This window comes from Camelina sativa, chromosome 2 (genome assembly GCF_030686135.1).
Source record: "Camelina sativa cultivar CO46 ecotype springtype chromosome 2, ASM3068613v1".
Taxonomy (NCBI): Eukaryota; Viridiplantae; Streptophyta; class Magnoliopsida; order Brassicales; family Brassicaceae; genus Camelina; species Camelina sativa.
In genome coordinates, this window is record NC_141881.1 from 19,737,513 (window position 1) to 19,756,165 (window position 18,653).

General features: G+C 36.7%; 2 protein-coding genes and 1 long non-coding RNA gene across 3 annotated transcripts; 1 reads left to right on the top strand and 2 right to left on the bottom strand.

Annotated features, from left to right (window-relative positions):
• The first annotated feature begins 1,415 nt into the window (after nt 1-1,415).
• On the top strand, nt 1,416-3,069 carry LOC104725950 (uncharacterized). Its single transcript, XR_015580797.1, has 2 exons — nt 1,416-2,412; nt 2,784-3,069. It is a non-coding gene; the product is annotated as an uncharacterized LOC104725950 (long non-coding RNA).
• Nucleotides 3,070-4,088: 1,019 nt separating this feature from the next.
• Nucleotides 4,089-7,730, bottom strand: LOC104725964 (splicing factor-like protein 1). The gene is made up of 2 exons (XM_010444720.3): nt 5,084-7,730; nt 4,089-4,460 (listed from the first exon to the last, which is right to left on the bottom strand). Exon 1 carries the CDS (start codon nt 7,499-7,501, stop codon nt 5,120-5,122), a length of 2,382 nt encoding a protein of 793 aa, XP_010443022.1. The 5' UTR covers nt 7,502-7,730; the 3' UTR covers nt 4,089-4,460; nt 5,084-5,119.
• A 4,140-nt stretch (nt 7,731-11,870) lies between these two features.
• On the bottom strand, nt 11,871-18,653 carry LOC104752720 (gibberellin 20-oxidase-like protein). Its single transcript, XM_010474929.2, has 2 exons — nt 18,156-18,653; nt 11,871-12,640 (listed from the first exon to the last, which is right to left on the bottom strand). Exons 1-2 carry the CDS (start codon nt 18,485-18,487, stop codon nt 12,010-12,012), a joined length of 963 nt encoding a protein of 320 aa, XP_010473231.1. The 5' UTR covers nt 18,488-18,653; the 3' UTR covers nt 11,871-12,009.

Below are 18,653 nucleotides of genomic sequence, written 5' to 3' on the forward strand. Positions count from 1 at the left end.
ATTCCATGGTTTTTAGTAAGTGGTGTATTGTTTCCAAGTTCTTTTTGGATGTGTTGATTATGTTATTGGAAGAGTGACAGCCATTTGGAAAGCTTAATCGAGAAATGAAGCAAATAATATGTGGAAGCTATAATGAGTTCAACCTAGATGACTAACATGTATTTATAGGGAGACGTATAATTGTTAATCGATTAAGTTAGATTTTAGGGTATATTCTCCTAATTTTTGAAATATTAACTATATTTAATTCGGTAATCAAATCTTGGAAGGAAATATATTTGGGCTTTCTTAATTTAGGATAGTAATTAATAAGATTTTCGGTATCTAAATCAATTAGATGACTAAAAATTAGGTACAGTTTCTAAGGAAATGTCTTTGTAACAAAATGATATTTTTATAATTTAAAATTGCATAGTAAATGTTCCGATTGAACTTCTATAATTTTAAAATACAATAATTATAGTTTCCGAAATTGAAGCGTTGTCGACTAACATAATACTAATTGTTTGCTAGTTTCTTCAATTACAGGAACCAAAAATATTTTAGTTTCCTAAAAACGATTTTCTGTTTCCATAAATTTTGGGTAGTTATTATTATTCGTAAACTTTAGAAGATAAAATATACACTAATTAGCAAATTTTGTTAGTTTCCTAAATTGAAGGAACGACCAAATATTCTCATAGTTAGTTTCCTTTTGTTTTAATTACATTTTCAAATCATTACCCGATAACTTAATCTTAAAGAAGTGGATATTTATGATCCGGATCCGTTTTGTTAATTTCGGGTTATTTTGCCAATTTTGAACTAACCCGAGAACAATTTTGTACTTCTCATTTACTTATATAGGGATTATGTAGATACAACACATTTATATTTCAACTTTTATTTGAATTGCAATCAGCTGAGAAGATATGGTTTTGATAAAACTTCTTGGATAAAATTAATTGAACACAAGTAAAGAAACCTAAATGGAAGTATAGAAATCGAAATAGATGGACTTTTTACCTAGGTCTATGAAATGAGTATTTATATTCAATTAAATATGCTAAAATGGTTAATATAACTTGTTTTGTGACTTTTGCTGCGAGAGTTTTAATACGGTCATCTACAATTCTTCCAATGAAACTTTGCCTAAAACAATACATATCAACCTTAAGAATCTTAGTGCAATATGGCATATTTCACCCCCAAAAAAGAGAAGTCAAAAGTTGAAGCACTTGTAATTCAAGAATCTATTTTAAAATTTCCCAGTAAAAATTAACTCAATAAGTGAAAGACAACATGATGTGGCACATAATTTTTTAATTGGTTTAAGAATCTTAGCTGTATTAATTCAAATGTTTTTATTGGCTATTGATTTTAATTGATGTGTCAAGCCATGCTTCAATGTTAAGGTTGATGTGAGAACAACACATCCTTCTTTTATTGTATTGATTTATGCTTTACTTGAACTTTTTTTTTAACTAAAACGATTATTTAAGAAGAGTATAATTTATATCTATTTTATGCAATAAATTTAAGAGTTGACTTAGTTTTCTTTCCCAAGCCCGACAACCGAGGAAACCCTAAGCATCTACTTGCCATGGCTTCTGCCGTCGCCGTCGGTGACCCTCCTTTGCTAAAACCCCCTGACCCGCCCGACCCTCCCATCCCTCCCTCCAACTTCGTCCAAACCTCCATCGTCGAACCATCTCCTCTGTCCTCTCTCTCTCCAGCTTTCCACCTTTCCATTCTTCTAGATCTGGGATCTACGACTCTTTTTGTATCCTCTAGTGATACTCATTTCGCTTGTTTTCGATTCTTTCCTGCTGTGTGCAGTCCCCGGTACCAGATCTGTTCTCGGATTTTTGTCTTAAGTGTCGGTGTATTAGCCAAATCTGTTGGCGTTTCTTCGACGTTGCTCCCCTCCGTTGAATCTGGCCTCTCGTCGCCGGTGAATCATCCTCCCCCCCCCCCCTTGCAATAGCTGTCTGGTTCTTCTCTGACACCTCCACCTCCCCTCCTCTCCCAATTCCCCGGGTTTACTCTTCCTCTTCTGATTCTTCTCTCTTGGAAAGCTATCAGATTTTTGTGAAGTGTGTAGCTATGGCTTTGTGGAATGCGGGTTTAGATCCTTCGATGGCCCTTGTTGCCTTTGGTTTTACTTGTGTGCTCTCTCGTCGCCCCCATATCGCCTTCGTGCGGCCCTTCACTGCAATATGCAGACTCTGCTCCGATATCACTATGTCAATGGTTGCTTCTTCGTTGAGGCTTTCTATCCTTAGCTCAACTCCGGACCCTCCGTATCCCTCTCTGGCTAAGACCCACGTAGCTCATGTCGTCAAGTCACACCGGCTTCTCAGTCTCGTTGGCAGCAGAGTTGATTGTTCGCTCTCCATCTCAATCAACACACCTCCTCTCATGTTCCCCCAGGTATGCTCATGTTCTTCGGTCTCTGGTGCTTCTATTTTGGAAAGTTCTTGGATGATCGTTGAGAGTGTGGCTCTGGCTTTGTGGAATTCGGATCTAGTTTTTACTCCTTTGATGAATTTGGATATCCTTGGATCCACATTTGTGCCTTCTTGTGATACCTTTATCGCCTTAGTGCGAACCTTTACTGCAGTATGCAGATTTTACTTTGAATTGGCTGTGTTAGTAGCCGCTTTGTGCAGATTGGAAAGAGATCTTTGCTCTCCTTCTTCCAGATTTTCTGGTTCACCGGGGCTTTTATAGCCCTCATCTCTCCTTTAAGGAGCTTATTATCCTCTCAATTACTTCACTCGGTTTTAGTGGTATTGTCACAGGGAGCATTGTTCTGAAGAATGTTCTACTTGAAGTAAAGCGAGGATTGTTGCTCAAGACTGTCCCCGTTCAGCATTTGATGACTGTTTGTCGTTGGTGTCTTTAGAGGTTTCGTTTCCTCCATTCAAGAACCAATCTACTTTGGTTGAGCTTGTTAGCTCCCATTTATCCCTTTATCCATGGTTTGAGCTTGTTAGCTCCCATCTATCCCTTTATCTATGTTTAGCTTATGCTTTCGTTATTGTTGTTGCTTTACCATTTGCTCAAGTAGCTTGGTTTGTTTGGTTTGTTTGGGTTTTTGATAGCCTTTTGTAGGAGAACCTTCTCCTTAAGGAGGAATAACTCTTTTAATTTGAATGAAATATTAGTTTGACCAAAAAAAAGAAGAGTATAATTTCTCGAACTATCATTGATTCGTAGGAAAACTAATTCTTTTAATAACGTAGAAAGCCTTCAATTTCTCTCATATTTTAGCTTCGGTGACTTTGCTTATCTTTATTGTAGGATTTTATCATAAGAGTATTGATTTTTGTTTGCTATTTGTGTATCATATATGATATACCTGTCGTTGTACAAAATAAAACACAAAAAACCAACACGATATTCTTGTTGTTCTATTTTATGTTTTCTACATTAATCCATATATACACGAACTCCGTTAAATTAAAATAAACAAGTTATGCGATCTCAGTTGAATTGAGCGATAAGAATCTTGCTAGCTCAGACAAGGGCTCCCCGATTGCCAAAATGTCAACCTCCTCGAAAACGATCCATGCCAACATCCCTAGTTATAATACATCACACCACTTACCAAAATAGTTAACGTAAGCAAACACTTTACATAATGAGGCCCTGATTCAACAACCAAACAAAATTGGAAAACCCAGCTTCTTTCTTCATGACCACATAATCATATATGCAACGATCATGAGACAGTTGATTAGATAGATGCTTCTTGACTCCTAACAAATTTAAATTCTTCAACCAACACATGCAGACATTGAAACACATTTACTCATTAAGACAGAGATAGATAGAGAGGCCTGAGGACAAGAAATGTGATTAAAGTCAATCTGGATCACTAGCCAGAAATCACACCTGCCATATGGAAGCTTGAGAGATTGAATCAAAGGGTGAGAACAACGATTTTATCCAGTATCGGTATCAATATGTCCAATGTAATTCAACATACCCTGTTGCCTTCAGGTTCCTGCGAGAAATGATGAGTTCCCTATGCACACAAGAGACAAGACAAACAAAAGAGATAACCTCAATAGCAAGAGGATTATATCTTGCATCACAAAGAATAATAGATATCTTTAGCACTACATTACCACCAAATGTTTTTTAGTGCCAAAAGGAAACAGTACAGAAGATATTGTGAGTAAATGAGAACTGAAGACAGACTTAACACACTGATCAACGGTAAATATGAGTATTATGAAATGAAACAAGAACCCCAGACATATATAGTCCTACAAAAGAGCAGCAATTATTATCAGTAACACAAATAAAAATCTTATGGCCTTTCATGAAACGCAACTGTCTGAACTGGGAGCTTCCAGCCTGAATCTCTGCATATTTTACAACAGCATAGCAAGGGTTAAGAGGTGAGTCCCAAACTTCCAACAAGAAAGATGTAAGAAATCAGGGTACAAGAGCTCCAAGATACATCACACCTGACAAAATTAACAATATCAACAAAACAAAAGATTCGTGTTAATGAGCCATATACAATAAGAGAGACAAACTTTTGAAATCTAAAAAAAAAACTGAAAAGTGAAAACAAATGTTTCCATATGGGAAAGAAAACACATTATGAGTCACTGATTAAACATAGAGCAAAATAGGGTAGACTGAAAAATTCGAATATCCAACTCCCCAATTCTATGTTTCAGGATTGAATACCAGGACAGATGCTCCTTTAGCTGTGGGAATGCTCACAAACACATCAGTGACCAGCTTATGAGTAACAGCAATTAATTATCATGTGATAAAACTAGGAAAAGAGAAATAACATAAGCAGGACGGCTTTCAAGAACTAAATAATGGACAAAAAGGCAATCACACAACATGTTGTTGCAAGACTTGGTTCATCTGCAACCGAAAGTCTAAAAATGACCTGAGAATTAACAATTTTAAAAACGTTGCAAAAATTGAGGAAGAAAAGGTTTTATCATATCTTGAAAGCTATTTGATTCTTTTTTCTTTGGGGTTCGCCAAAGCCATTTAATTCAATTCCTAATTTTAATTTCAAAACCTTTGGGGAGAACAAGAATAACATCAGTTGAGGACATCTTACCTCTCCACTACGGAGTGTCTCCTCCGAACACACGCGCTACTTCATTTCAGCCATGAACTTCTCATACTCGGAATCTCCAACACTGGATGGATTCTCTGCAGGTGGCGGTACTGGAGGTTTCAGAGCCCAGGGTGCGTTCTGTGAATAACCAACAGTGGGCGGCATAGGAGGATTAGGTGTCCAAGGTGCATTTACAAGTCCTTGTGTGTGGTCAGGTGTTGAGACAGGCGGATTGTTGGCCCATGGCATGTTACCCATGGTTTGGGAATGATCAGATGAGGCCGGTGCTGGAGGAGGTGGAGGAACAGCATTGTAATAAGACGGATAACTCATATATGGATGCTGTCCAGGCATAGTCGTGACTGAGCTACCATAGACATTTGGTGGTACAGACGAGGTAGCAGCACTACTGTCAGCTTGTACTCCTGGTGGGAAGCTTTGTTGGGGTTCACTAGAAGATGGGTTTTGAGTAGTGCCAGGTGGAGGTGCTTGTGTCACGTGAGGAGGTGGTGGTGGTGGGTATTGCATTCCATAAGGAGACATATGTGGATGGTATGAACCAGGAGGAGGAGGGGGAGGAGCATAAGGAGAATAGGAGGGAACAGGAGGACCCCAAGGAACGGGAGCTGTTGCATAACCTACAGGAGGTGGCATTTGACCACCAGTTGCATACTGTTGAGAAGGATAGGCATTAGGAGGCTGGTTTGGGGGAGGATAACCTTGAGTTGGTGCTTGAGGGGTTGGAGGTCCTGGAGGTGCAGTAGGCGGTGGCGATTTACCAGCAATCCTGACAGCGAGTGTTCGGCCTTCGAACCGATATCCATTCATTGACTGAACAGCAGTATTAGCCATCTGGACATCAGCGTACTTCACAAAACCATAGCCTCTGCTCAGCCCAGTTATACGGTCCTTGATTACCTTTGCCATCACAATTTCACCAAACGATGAAAAAAGATTAATCAAACCATCGTCCTCAAGCATCGGAGGTAAAAACCCAATGTACAGATTTGTTTCATCATATTCTTTGGAGGGAGGTTTGGTCGGAGTCGACCCTAAGCCAGGATGCGCACTTGCACCATTCCCTGCATTGTTAGACCATGGAGGATTACTTCCAGGACCAAGAGCCAAGGTAGCACTCTGTTTGAGAGAAGATTCAGGGACAGTTCCTCCTAACTCTGCCAAGAAGTTCTGATACTCATCATCCATTTTCTTCCCAGTAGTACCCTTCACCGGGCAATCAATAGTAGGGTGTCCACCATCACCACAGATCTTGCAAAGAACATCACTCTTAAAGGTATTGGTACGAGAAGGACACGCATACTGCCTATGTCCTGGCTCACCACACAGTCTACAGAATTCTTCATCCCTTATTGTCCCATTCAACGTGGCAAGTTCCCTGAGCTGTTGCCTCTTGTGTTCATTCAGCACCTCGTCAACAGGTTGCAGAAGCTTCTCAACCATACCAGCAGCAGCTTCAAGAGCATCCTGAGTCTCAGCCTCGACTAAAACATGCAAGTCCTCATTTTCTGAAGGGTCATATTTCATATCCTTCTTTTGCTGATGTCTACCTTCTTTCACAGACCCTTTACCCCGAATTACAATTTTAGCACCTGTCTCCCTCTCCATTCTCTTCTGTGTATTACCCCTGGGGCCAATAATCAGACCAATAAAATTGTAACCAGGAAACTCCTTCATCGGAATGAAAAGCTTCTTCTGGAGCTTAGGTGGTCTATAATCTGCCGGAGGCTTAAAAGCCGGATTCTTCTTGATAATCTGAGCAATAATTTCTTGTCTTTCTCTATTCAACCTCTCCCTTGCTCTATACTCTCTAGTGTTAATCCTGATTCCCATGTTATCATACACAGGCTCTGGTGAAGGAGACCTCTGTCCTTCCGGTCTATCATCCAAAGGCATACCAGACTGCAACATCCTACTAATCTCAAGTAACCTACTATTCAAAGCCTGAATCTCAGGATCAAACTCAATACCTCCAGTGAAATCTTTCATGAAATCAGGCAACTGAATCTGCGTCTTCGGCTCATCATCTGCCCATCTTGACTTACGCTTCCTAGTCCCAGTACCGGAATCATTACCCCCTTCAGCACTAGCGTTATTACTTGAATCAGAAGGCGGAGGATCCCACCGGCTCCGACGCTTCCTCCGGCTTGTAGTCTCCTCCTCACCACCGGACTGATCCTTATCGTTACCACTCAGCGTCTTGCTAACACCGTTCTCCGATATCAAAGGGCGTAAGAACTCAGGCTTTGCTACTGAGCCATTAGTCTCTGGATTAGGAGCAGAATCCGGATTCAAATGATCCGATGCGAGTGGAGCAGTGTCTCCGTTAGAGGGAGGAGGAGGAGGCTGCTCTAGGGTATGCGAATCAGAATTGGAATTGTTTAATTCGACGGACGCCATAGCGAAACTCAAGAATTAGGGTTTCAGATCTAGGGGAAGGCGGATGTGAGAGATTTTATCGAAGGTTAAGACGAGTACAATGAGATTGACGACGACACAATATTACAAAATTAGTAAATTACATTGAGAATCCTTAAATTGATCAGAGCGGCTTAACTCTGGTGGGCTAGAGAATAAATTAGGGCCATAGTAAGCCCAAATAGCCTTAAGATATAAATTTTTGTTTGATGATTGTTGTGAAATATTAGTATTATTAATATATAGAGTAATTCTCAAAGACTCAAACATACCACTAAATGAGTTTTTATTACAACTATACCATCATTAGTATAAAAAAAAAAAATTGTTACTATTTGAAAAAAATTGTTTTCTTTAAATTATGTTGAACTAGATAAGGACCCGCCCGATGTGCGGGTTTAAAGTTTTTTAAATTTAAAGTAAATTTTATTTTTGTTATAATACACTGGTTTGTATCCATTTACAAATCTTTTATGTATGTTACTATTAAAAGTGTATTTTTTTACACCTAAAAATATACTCTATGTTACAAATATATTCTTTGTCACCACCTAAAAAATGTCTATATAAACACATTAAACCAACTTTACTTTCACTTCTGCATAGTTTTTTAATTACTAAAATTGTTGGCTCAAAAAACATTTTGGATAAAAAATATATTACATAATATACTATTCAATGATGTATCATTACATTAAATAATGTATGACCATCATGGAAAAAATCTCGGCTCCTCTCTCATCCCTTATGGAGAGAACCTTGTGTCTAACCTCCTCCACCATGGAGAGAATCTTGGTTCCGCCTTCGTCCCTTGGGTAGATAACCTTGCGTCCAACCTCCTCCACCTTCCTCCCTTGGGGAGATAACCTTGTGTCCAACCTTCTCCACCATAGAGAGAACCTCGGTTCTGCCCTCCTCCTGTATGGAGAGAACATGTTCACGTCTTGCTCCGACAACTATGAAAGTAAAAACCTTTTTCTAACGTCATAAAATCTTTTGATAGTAACTAATGTTAAATTTCCCAATGTATTCGTGGAAGTTTCTTTGACACACCATGATGTAGTCTTTGTCTCTGTAACGCCTTAACCGCCACCTTGCTTATTGAGCCCATGTTCACTCTTAGTCCATGGGCCCACCTTCCTAAGTAGGCCTTACATCTATTCTTGGCCCTTGGATCCACACATATTCGATGGTCGGTTTGCTACGTCTGGAGGCTTTAAAAACTTGTTTACCGATCCTACATACACAAAAATAATTTTTTTCCTGTGTTTTGTCCTCACTGGCACAGTTCTAACAATCACTTCCAGGAAGGTCACCCATCATGAAGTTCTCTCAGGAGCCTTGACAGAAAAAAAAGTGCATTTTGGTGACATATATGGCCAAATCAATTCTTTTAAACATTTCCGCAAACCAGGATATCATAGTATTTGAGCTCATATGGATCTATCAACAACGATTTATGTTTTTCCAATCTATCTATCTATGTTTGTTGTAAGCTTGTGTTTGATTAGTCTATTTTATCTATCCATTAGGTTGATGCCTCTACTTGCTATCTCTCTTTAGGATTGAATGACTAATGGTAACAGTTATGTTTGCAAAAGAAAAAAAATAGGGTTTATGACCAACCAATTATGATTGAGAAATTAGAAGAAAATTAATTTGACATTATTAAAGAAACAATAGAAATTAATAAGCACCGTAATATATGAATCTCAAATAATTCAAAGATGAAAATATAAATTAAATCAAACAATCTAAAAATACTACAATAAATTTTGGAAAAGAAGACACATATATTAATTTTTTTGGGTCGACATATTAATCTTACATAATCCCAACTGAAAAAGAAGAAAGTAGGAGAAAATTTTGGTTTAAAAAAATACGAAAAATTTACTTCCCACTAAAAATTTTTTTCCCAATTAAACAAAGTTGAAAACAGTGTTTTTGAATAAATTATTTAAATATAAGACGATCTATGTTTATATAGAAATAAATATTTACAAAATTTAAAATTAATAATTAACTGTATAATTTCTTTAATCCATTTTTCTATTTTTTTTTTGTAGAATTAATAACTTAAAATTAAAAATAAGTAAATAATATTATAATTTCGAATTTTATGAAATATATATATATATATATATATAATATCCTTATAATTATTTTTTAAAACTTTGTATTGTTTTATAAATTCTGTAATTTTTGACAATTATCTTTTTACATTATTAATATTCTTTAAAACAAAATATTTTATTTTTTTTTTATAATCAAATTCCTCCTATTAAATATTAACGTTTACACATGTCAAAATCTAAGATTGATAACTTGACACATGTTATAATCTTGTTAATGACTAACTTTCAAAACCCAACTTTATATAATAAGATGGGTGTGGCACCTATGAACTAAAAGCTAGGATACAAATGCTTAAACTGGGATTTAATAGACTCCAAAATAATTTTCTCTAAAAAAAAAAACCTTCTCTCAAGGAATTTCTACTTGATGGCATTAAGGATCATTTATATAAACAAGAGGATGGAAATTTGGATTGTTAAAAGGATATTCTTTTAGAGAGTCCAACTTTTTTTCTTTCTAATGTATAATTTGGTGTGTTATGAAAGAAGATGATGATGTATATTTTTTTTTTGAAATTCTTATATGTAGGTGATTGACATGGTTTAAATCAGGATTAAATTATTTATATAACTGTTTTTTATATATTTATAGATCTATTTTACCGTGGCAAAATGTTGGTGAAAAGAGAAATAATCAAATAATAGAAAAAAAAATAAGTGGAGAGAATGATCATTCATAATATATAATCTTTGATTATATCAAAACACACCCCAAAAATGTATCGCTTGCACCAAATACTAGCTATAATAGAGTAGTGATCATATCAAATAAATTAAGAAAGGGAAAACATTCATATTCCTATAATTTGGAACTATGTTGTTGGAAATAAATAAATAAAAACATAATCATCTTTTATTGGTTCATACTCTCACATTTTTTGTACAGTTGGTATTATAACCACCTATTTTTGTTTTGAAGGTTCAAATTTGAACTTATATATTTGTTTGTTGTATTATTTTTTGTTTATATTATGCTTATATTTTGTCTATTTTTTTGTTTTGCTTATATCTTGTCAAACTCTTTTCTATTTTAAAATATATAAGAACTTAAAATATTGATAGAATTTTTTAAAATAATATTAATTAAATACATTAAACAAATTAATTTTAAGCTTTAAAATACTTTATATGATTATGTCAATTTATATAACTAATATTCTTTACTTTTGTTTTTTTTATTTTTAATGTGTTTGCTTCAATTTAAGTAGAAAATCGAAAAATAGCTTGTTTTAATCTGCAAGAAAAGTGTTCTCTTCTGTTTGTAATTCACTACTTTGAGACCATTAAGGCACTAACTGATAAAATTAAAATGGTAACTTTATAACTATGTGGTGGTTGCGTTTTTGCTTCACGCTAAAAATGAATTAACTATAATCTTTTTGTTTTTGTTACTATTTAATATTTTCAATAGCGATTTTCTTATACTTGACATAACTGATAACTCCCAACGATTTTCTTAAAGCTTTAGTTTGTTGAGTTAACTCTGCAGCTAATTTTGTCAACTCATTCCTTTTGGAGCTGTAGAACTACGCATCACATATTGCACCATCGTTATGATATAGATTGAGAAAAAAATTGGAAAGATTAGTGCAAGAAAAGCAGTCACCATAGTCCCTTGTCGCGTGGTTAATAGATAAAAGATTATCCCCCCGCTAATTGACCATTAGTTTCTAAAACAACAAAAAAAAGTTTTGTTAAGACAAAAATAGTTTTTTGGTTACTTCTAATCATTTTTTGATTATTCATAATTTAGTTTTAATATGGTCAAGGGTTAAGAATCGAATAAATTGAAAAAAAAAATATCAAAAAACCTGTTATATATTGTAAATTAATTATTATTAATATACATAGAAGGGTTAACTATTATATTGTATATTAATATTGTAATTTGTGTCTTTTGATCAATTTGATAAAATTTTACTATAAAAATTAGTTTTACATAATAATTAAATATGTCTTTTGATCAAAACCTGATAAAATTTTTAGTTTACAATTAATATGTTAGTCATAATATTTTGTTAATTATTATTGAATGTATCTTAAAATAATTAAATATATTATTTATATTAGTTATAAGTATTGTATATGTCACAATACTTATTTTACCCAAAAAATGGATGGATGGATAGCATTTTTCCACAAAAAAAACAATGAACTATAATTTTGTTTTTATGATTACTTAGTATTATTTTCCAATTTTTTTTACTAGTAAAATTGTTTTAAATTTATAATAAATGATGTTTTGATATACTGTAGAATAAACGAAATTACTCTATTTATATCATTTCTACTTGATATCAAAAAAAAATTTATTAATATTATTTCACTTTAGTAAAAGAAAAAGTAATTAACTATTTAATTCAATTCAATTCGTGCAAAGTCTTCGACCGTGTCCCCAACCTTCTCGAACTTGCCTTTCTCATTACTCTCTCTGAACCTCAAGTAATCCCCACACTTAAATGACCGAAACATCCTCATACCTTCACAACCTCCCACGACTTCATCAGGGGCAAACACGACTTTCTCATCGTCGAAGCACCAGAAGAAAGCTATTGAGAATCTGTTACCGACGAAACCACGTCGTTTCAAGACAACTCTGTGCTGAGACGATCTCAGCCGTCCATTGGTCCATGCATGCAACAAATCTCCGACGTTGACGACGAGAGCTTCGTCTTTAGGGTTAATATCCATCATACCAACCCCGTCTTTGCATCTGACTTGAAGACCTCCGATGTCGTCTTGATCAACGATCGTGATGCAACTCATGTCGGTGTGCATTCCTAGCCCTTCGATCAAATCTTGATCATCGTGATCATCTTGTTCCGAAGGGATTGTGTAGTTGTTGATCCTGAAGTAGCCATGACAGTTGCCAAACTCGGATTCGTAGTATTTGTTAATAAGATCGTCTCCGAAGCTAGAGAGGATTGCTTTCATTATCTTCTCGCATAGTTCCGTCATCTTTTCTCCATATTCTTTCATCAACCCACTTCAAAAAAAAACATCATATATTTAACAGTGTAAACATCGGTTTGGTGTCCAACTTAATTAATAATTATATTCTTGTAACTTTCACTAGGAATGTTATGTAGGAAAAAAAAGTCTTGAATACACCTAAGTCTCTTTAAGATGATATACAATATAGACCTAATTCTAATAAATTCAACCTGGACCGGTCAACTATAATTACTATTGTCTTACATTTTCAGTGTAGTTCTATGAAGTAAACTGTCCGCAACACAAGAGGACCGGTCCTACTAGAATAAACCATACGGAAATAGTTAAAAGCTCATCACAACAATATCCCTAAATTTCACTTTTGTATTTGTTAATGCATCACAAAGAATATATGAATGCATGAGAGAATGCAAATATGCAATGCGCACTAGTGAAATAAAGGGTGACCAATATATAGGTGGAACATGGAATCATACTTGTTTTTTGTTATATTTTTTTGTTTGACAATTCTATATGTATTGTCACAAAGCGGTTTATAAAATATTTATTGATGCATTTTCTCCATTAAAAAAGAAATCCTGAATTGATGTATTGGGAAAACAATTTGCATGAACATTCTCTAGGAGGAAAATAGGTTGAATTATGTAAACACTTTATAAACAAAACGAGAACGTACGTATACAATCAGATCCTTTTTGAATTCATTAGAGCATGGTATGAAGTATATAACTATGAACTATGAACTATGAACATCTATCAAAAGGTGGATTGCATATAAATTGGTTCAGAAGGCAGCTTAATTATAGTTGCATTCCTTATAATATATATATATATATATATATATGGAACGATTTTTTTATTCAACTCATTAAATGGCATCGTTTTGAGGGTTGCCAAAGAAATTGTCAACAAGCATGTCTATTGAGGATTGTTCGGTTCAAATTAATTAGTCGGTTAGCTTAGTTGGTTAGCTGGTTATCTCAGAATAGATATTTGTATATATTACAACTCACATGTACATTTTATTGATTAATTGAATGAAGAAAGTATTCAACAAACTTTTCCTTTCTTCTTCTCTCTCTTGTTCGTCATATGGTATCAGAGCCATCTGAGCTCATTTTTTCTTCGATTTTGATCTGATTTCTCAAGTTACGAGCTCTCATCTTCGTCACCATGGTGACTGCAGTTCGTGCGAATCGGAAACCAGCTCGATCGAAGGCTTCTACAAGTTCCGCTGCTCGTAGATCAACCCGATCCACCTCCGATGTCAACGATTCTCCCCCGATCTCACCACCAGTGACCGATTCTCAGGTTTCTGGGGTCTCGCGAGTTGTTGCATCATCTGCGATCGTTGATCCTACTCATTCTCCCTTCTTCTTACACAGCGCAGATCATCCAGGTTTGAACATCATCTCTCTTCGTTTAGAGGAAACGAACTATGATGACTGGAGTTATGCGATGCGTATTTCACTAGATGCAAAGAATAAGATCAAGTTTATCGATGGATCTTTACCTAGGCCTCTAGTTACAGATCCAAACTTTGATTTGTGGTCTAGATGCAACAGTATGGTCAAAGCATGGTTGCTTAATGCTGTTTCTCCTCAGATTTATCGTAGCATACTGCGTATGAATGATGCTACAGATATATGGCGTGATCTCTATGGTCGTTACCATTTGACCAACCTTCCACGCACATATAATCTTACTCAGGAGATTCAGGATTTGCGTCAAGGTTCTTTGTCCTTGTCAGAGTATTATACTCGGTTGAAGACATTGTGGGATCAACTCGATGGCTCAGAGGAGCCAGATGATCCTTGTGTCTGTGGTAAAGCTGCTCGTCTGCATTTGAAGGCAGAGAGGGCAAAGACGGTTAAGTTCTTGGCTGGTCTGAATGAGTCTTATGCTATTGTTCGCAGACAGATCATAGCAAAGAAAGCTCTTCCTCCACTTGTTGAGGTCTACAAGATTTTGGACCAAGATGACAGCCAGAAGACGTTTACTACTGTCACTCCACCTATGCCTGCGAAACAATCTATTGAAGGCATGATTGGTAATCTCTCTAAAGATCAACTTCAAAACATCATTGCTCTTTTTAGCTCTCAGCTTCAACCTTCGACTCCGGTTGTTACTCAGGCTGAAGCAAGCACCTCCCAATCGCCTCTAGATCACCCTGGTATCTCTTTCTCTAACCCAGTCTACTCTTTTATTGGTATATTGGCGGTTTCTAAACACGTTTTATCAAACGACACATGGGTGATTGATTCTGGTGCAACTCACCATGTGTCACATGAGAAAGATGTTTTCGTATCTTTAGATACTTCTGTGGAGAGTTATGTGAATATGCCGAATGGACAGCATATTAAGATCAGTGGAGTTGGCATGGTTAGGTTGAACAAGGACATTCTCCTTACCAATGTCTTGTTCATACCAGAGTTCCGTTTAAGTTTGATCAGTATCAGTTCTTTGACTGACGACATAGGCTCTAGAGTGATCTTTGATCCTACTTGTTGTGAAATACAGGATCCTACCAAGGGGGTGATGATTGGTAAAGGTCGCCGTATTGGAAAACTCTATGTGCTTGACACAGGCTTCTCATCAGTTTCAGTTAATGTTGTGGTGGATGTCGGTGTGTGGCACAAGAGGCTTGGTCATCCTTCTTACACCAGATTGGATGCTATCTCTGCAGTTTTGGGCACTAAAGGACAGAAGAATAAGAATCCTGCTTATTGCCACATTTGTCATTTGGCTAAGCAGAGGAAGTTATCTTTTCCATCTGAGAACAACATTTGTAATGAGAATTTTCAGTTGTTACACATTGATGTCTGGGGACCCTTTTCAGTGGAAACAGTTGAAGGATATAGATATTTTTTAACTATAGTTGATGATCACTCCAGAGCAACATGGGTTTATTTACTCAAGAACAAAAGCGATGTTCTAACCGTGTTTCCTGCTTTCATCAAACTAGTAGAAACACAATACAATTCAAAAGTGAAGAGTGTTAGATCAGATAATGCGAAGGAATTGCAGTTCACAAAGCTTTATCAAGATCAGGGAATCATTTCCTATCATTCTTGTCCAGAGACCCCTGAACAAAATTCGGTTGTAGAGCGTAAACATCAACACATACTGAATGTAGCAAGATCTTTGTTCTTTCAGTCGAATGTGCCGTTGACTCTTTGGGGGGATTGCATCTTGACGGCGGTTTTTCTCATCAATCGGACACCATCTCAGTTGCTTTCAAATAAAACTCCGTATGAAGTTCTCTCTGGTAAGATGCCTGACTATACTCGTATCCGGATGTTGGGTGTTTGTGTTACACTTCAACCTCGCCTAAACAGAGACATAAGTTTCAACCTCGGGCAAGAGCCTGCATTTTCTTAGGCTACCCTGCCGGATACAAAGGATATAAGGTTATGGATTTGGAGAGTAATGTGACATATATATCTCGAAATGTTGAGTTTATTGAAGATGTCTTCCCATTGGCAGATTCTAAGAAGCTTGAGGTTCCAAATGTGGACTTCACACCAATGGATTCTTTGTCTTCAGGTATTTCAGATCCTCAACCTCTTTCACCACCACAAATTTCTCCATCTCCACCACAAATTTCCACTTCGAGAATTAAGAAACCACCAGCTCATTTGAGTGATTATCATTGTTATTCTCTTGACAGTGACATTGCTCATCCTATTTCCTCCTTTCTTTCTTATTCACAACTTTCACCATCCTATAAGAGTTATATAAATAACATCACTCAAATTCCAATCCCTCAATCCTATGCTGAGGCAAAGAATTCCAAGGAATGGTGTGCAGCTGTTGATAAGGAGATAGGTGCAATGGAGAGAACAAATACTTGGGATGTTACCAGTTTGCCTCCAGGTAAGAAAGTGATTGGATGCAAGTGGGTTTTCACCTTGAAATTTTATGCAGATGGCAGTCTTGAACGTTATAAAGCACGTTTGGTTGCTAAAGGGTACACTCAAAAGGAGGGTTTGGACTATAATGAGACTTTCTCACCGGTTGCAAAGATGGTCACCGTGAAATTGTTGCTCAAAGTTTCAGCCTCGAAGAAGTGGTTCTTGACTCAACTTGACATTTCCAATGCTTTCTTGAATGGTGATTTAGATGAGGATATCTATATGCGGTTACCTGAAGGATATGCAGAGATTAAGGGGGACCCTATGCCCAAGAATGCTGTTTGTCGTTTAAAGAAGTCTATTTACGGTCTCAAGCAGGCATCTCGTCAATGGTTTCTCAAATTTTCAGAGTCTTTGCTTCGGTTGGGTTTTACTAAAGGTCATGGGGATCACACCTTGTTTACTCGGAGTTATGGTTCTGATTTCCTGGCCGTTCTTGTGTACGTTGATGACATTGTCATTGCCAGTACCTCCGAGACTGGAGCTCGTCAATTAACAGAGGCTTTGAAACAGAGTTTCAAGTTACGTGAACTTGGTCCCTTGAAATATTTCCTTGGATTGGAAATTGCCCGTAATACTTCTGGAATTTCTATTTGCCAACGGAAATATGCCCTTGAACTTCTAACCACCTCTGGTATGTTGGCTTGTAAGCCAATGGATGTTCCAATGATTCCACATCTCCAATTATCAAAGACTGATGGTGCAATTCTTCCTGATAAAGCGATGTATCGGAGTCTTGTTGGCAGGTTGATGTATTTGACCATCACTCGTCCGGATATAACTTTTGCAGTGAATAAGTTGTGCCAGTTTTCTTCTGCTCCTCGCACATCTCATCTCACGGCTGTGTATCAGGTTTTACAATACATCAAAAGCACCATTGGCCAGGGTGTCTTTTATTCTGCGGACCCAGATCTCCAACTTAAAGCTTTTGCTGATTCTGATTACGCAGGTTGTAGAGACAGTCGACGTTCTACTACTGGTTTTACAATGTTCTTGGGGTCATCTCTCATATCTTGGCGCTCCAAGAAGCAACAAACGATTTCCCGCTCTTCTGCTGAAGCAGAGTATCGTGCTTTGGCTCTTGCTTCGTGTGAGATGATGTGGATTACTACCTTGCTTTCTGATTTGAGGATCAAGTCACCATCTGTTCCAATTCTCTTCTCAGACAGTACAGCAGCAATCTATATCGTTACCAACCCTGTTTTTCACGAACGCACGAAACACATAGAGGTGGATTGCCACACTGTTCGTGAAAAACTAGACAAGGGTCTTATCAAGCTTCTACATGTACATACTGAAGATCAGGTTGCTGACATCCTCACCAAACCTTTGCTTCCTCATCAGCATGATCATCTCAAATCCAAGATGAGTCTTCATAACATATACGTCTCATCTTGAGGGGGACTATTGAGGATTGTTCGGTTCAAATTAATTAGTCGATTAGCTTAGTTGGTTAGCTGGTTATCTCAGAATAGATATTTGTATATATTACAACTCACATGTACATTTTATTGATTAATTGAATGAAGAAAGTATTCAACAAACTTTTCCTTTCTTCTTCTCTCTTGTTCGTCATAATGTCATTTATATACTTTTAAAATATACACAATAGTATATATGATGTATGTATACCTGAACTCTTCATAGGTAGCTTGGTCAGAAAAAGCATCCACGGAAGACTTGGCCGAGGCGTAGAAATCTGGACCGGAGACACGGAGGCTTTCGAAGAAAGGAGATGCAATGAAACGGGGAGTGTAATTAGGTGCACCCATCTTCATTTTTTCCTCGTCTCCTAGACCAAAAACTCCACCGGAGAATCGCCGGAGTTTTTGGTACATGTCGCCGGAAACGCCATGGTTGGTCACGTAGAAGAAACCCCACTCCTTACACGCATCTTGTAGTGACGACAACGATGACTCGCTTAGAGGCTTTGAAATGTCAAACACCGGAAGTTCCAAAGACATTAATTACCTTCAAATGATGATTATGAATGTTGTTCCACAATTCTGTTTGGGATACAACTTAGTTTCGTTTTGGTGCTCCAAATAGGTTTTATTCGTGTGTATATATATATGTGTGTGTGTAGAGGTAGCTGGTTTATTAGAATACGTATATATTGTTTATAAATTA

What these genes read in the sequence shown, in the direction of transcription:
- LOC104725964 (XM_010444720.3), bottom strand. Translation starts at nt 7,501, where the DNA reads ATGGCGTCCGTCGAATTAAACAATTCCAATTCTGATTCGCATACCCTA.
- LOC104752720 (XM_010474929.2), bottom strand. Translation starts at nt 18,487, where the DNA reads ATGTCTTTGGAACTTCCGGTGTTTGACATTTCAAAGCCTCTAAGCGAG. An exon ending in GCTACCTATGAAGAGTTCAG is followed by an intron (nt 12,641 to 18,155) that starts GTATACATACAT and finishes TTTTTTTTGAAG; the next exon opens with TGGGTTGATGAAAGAATATG.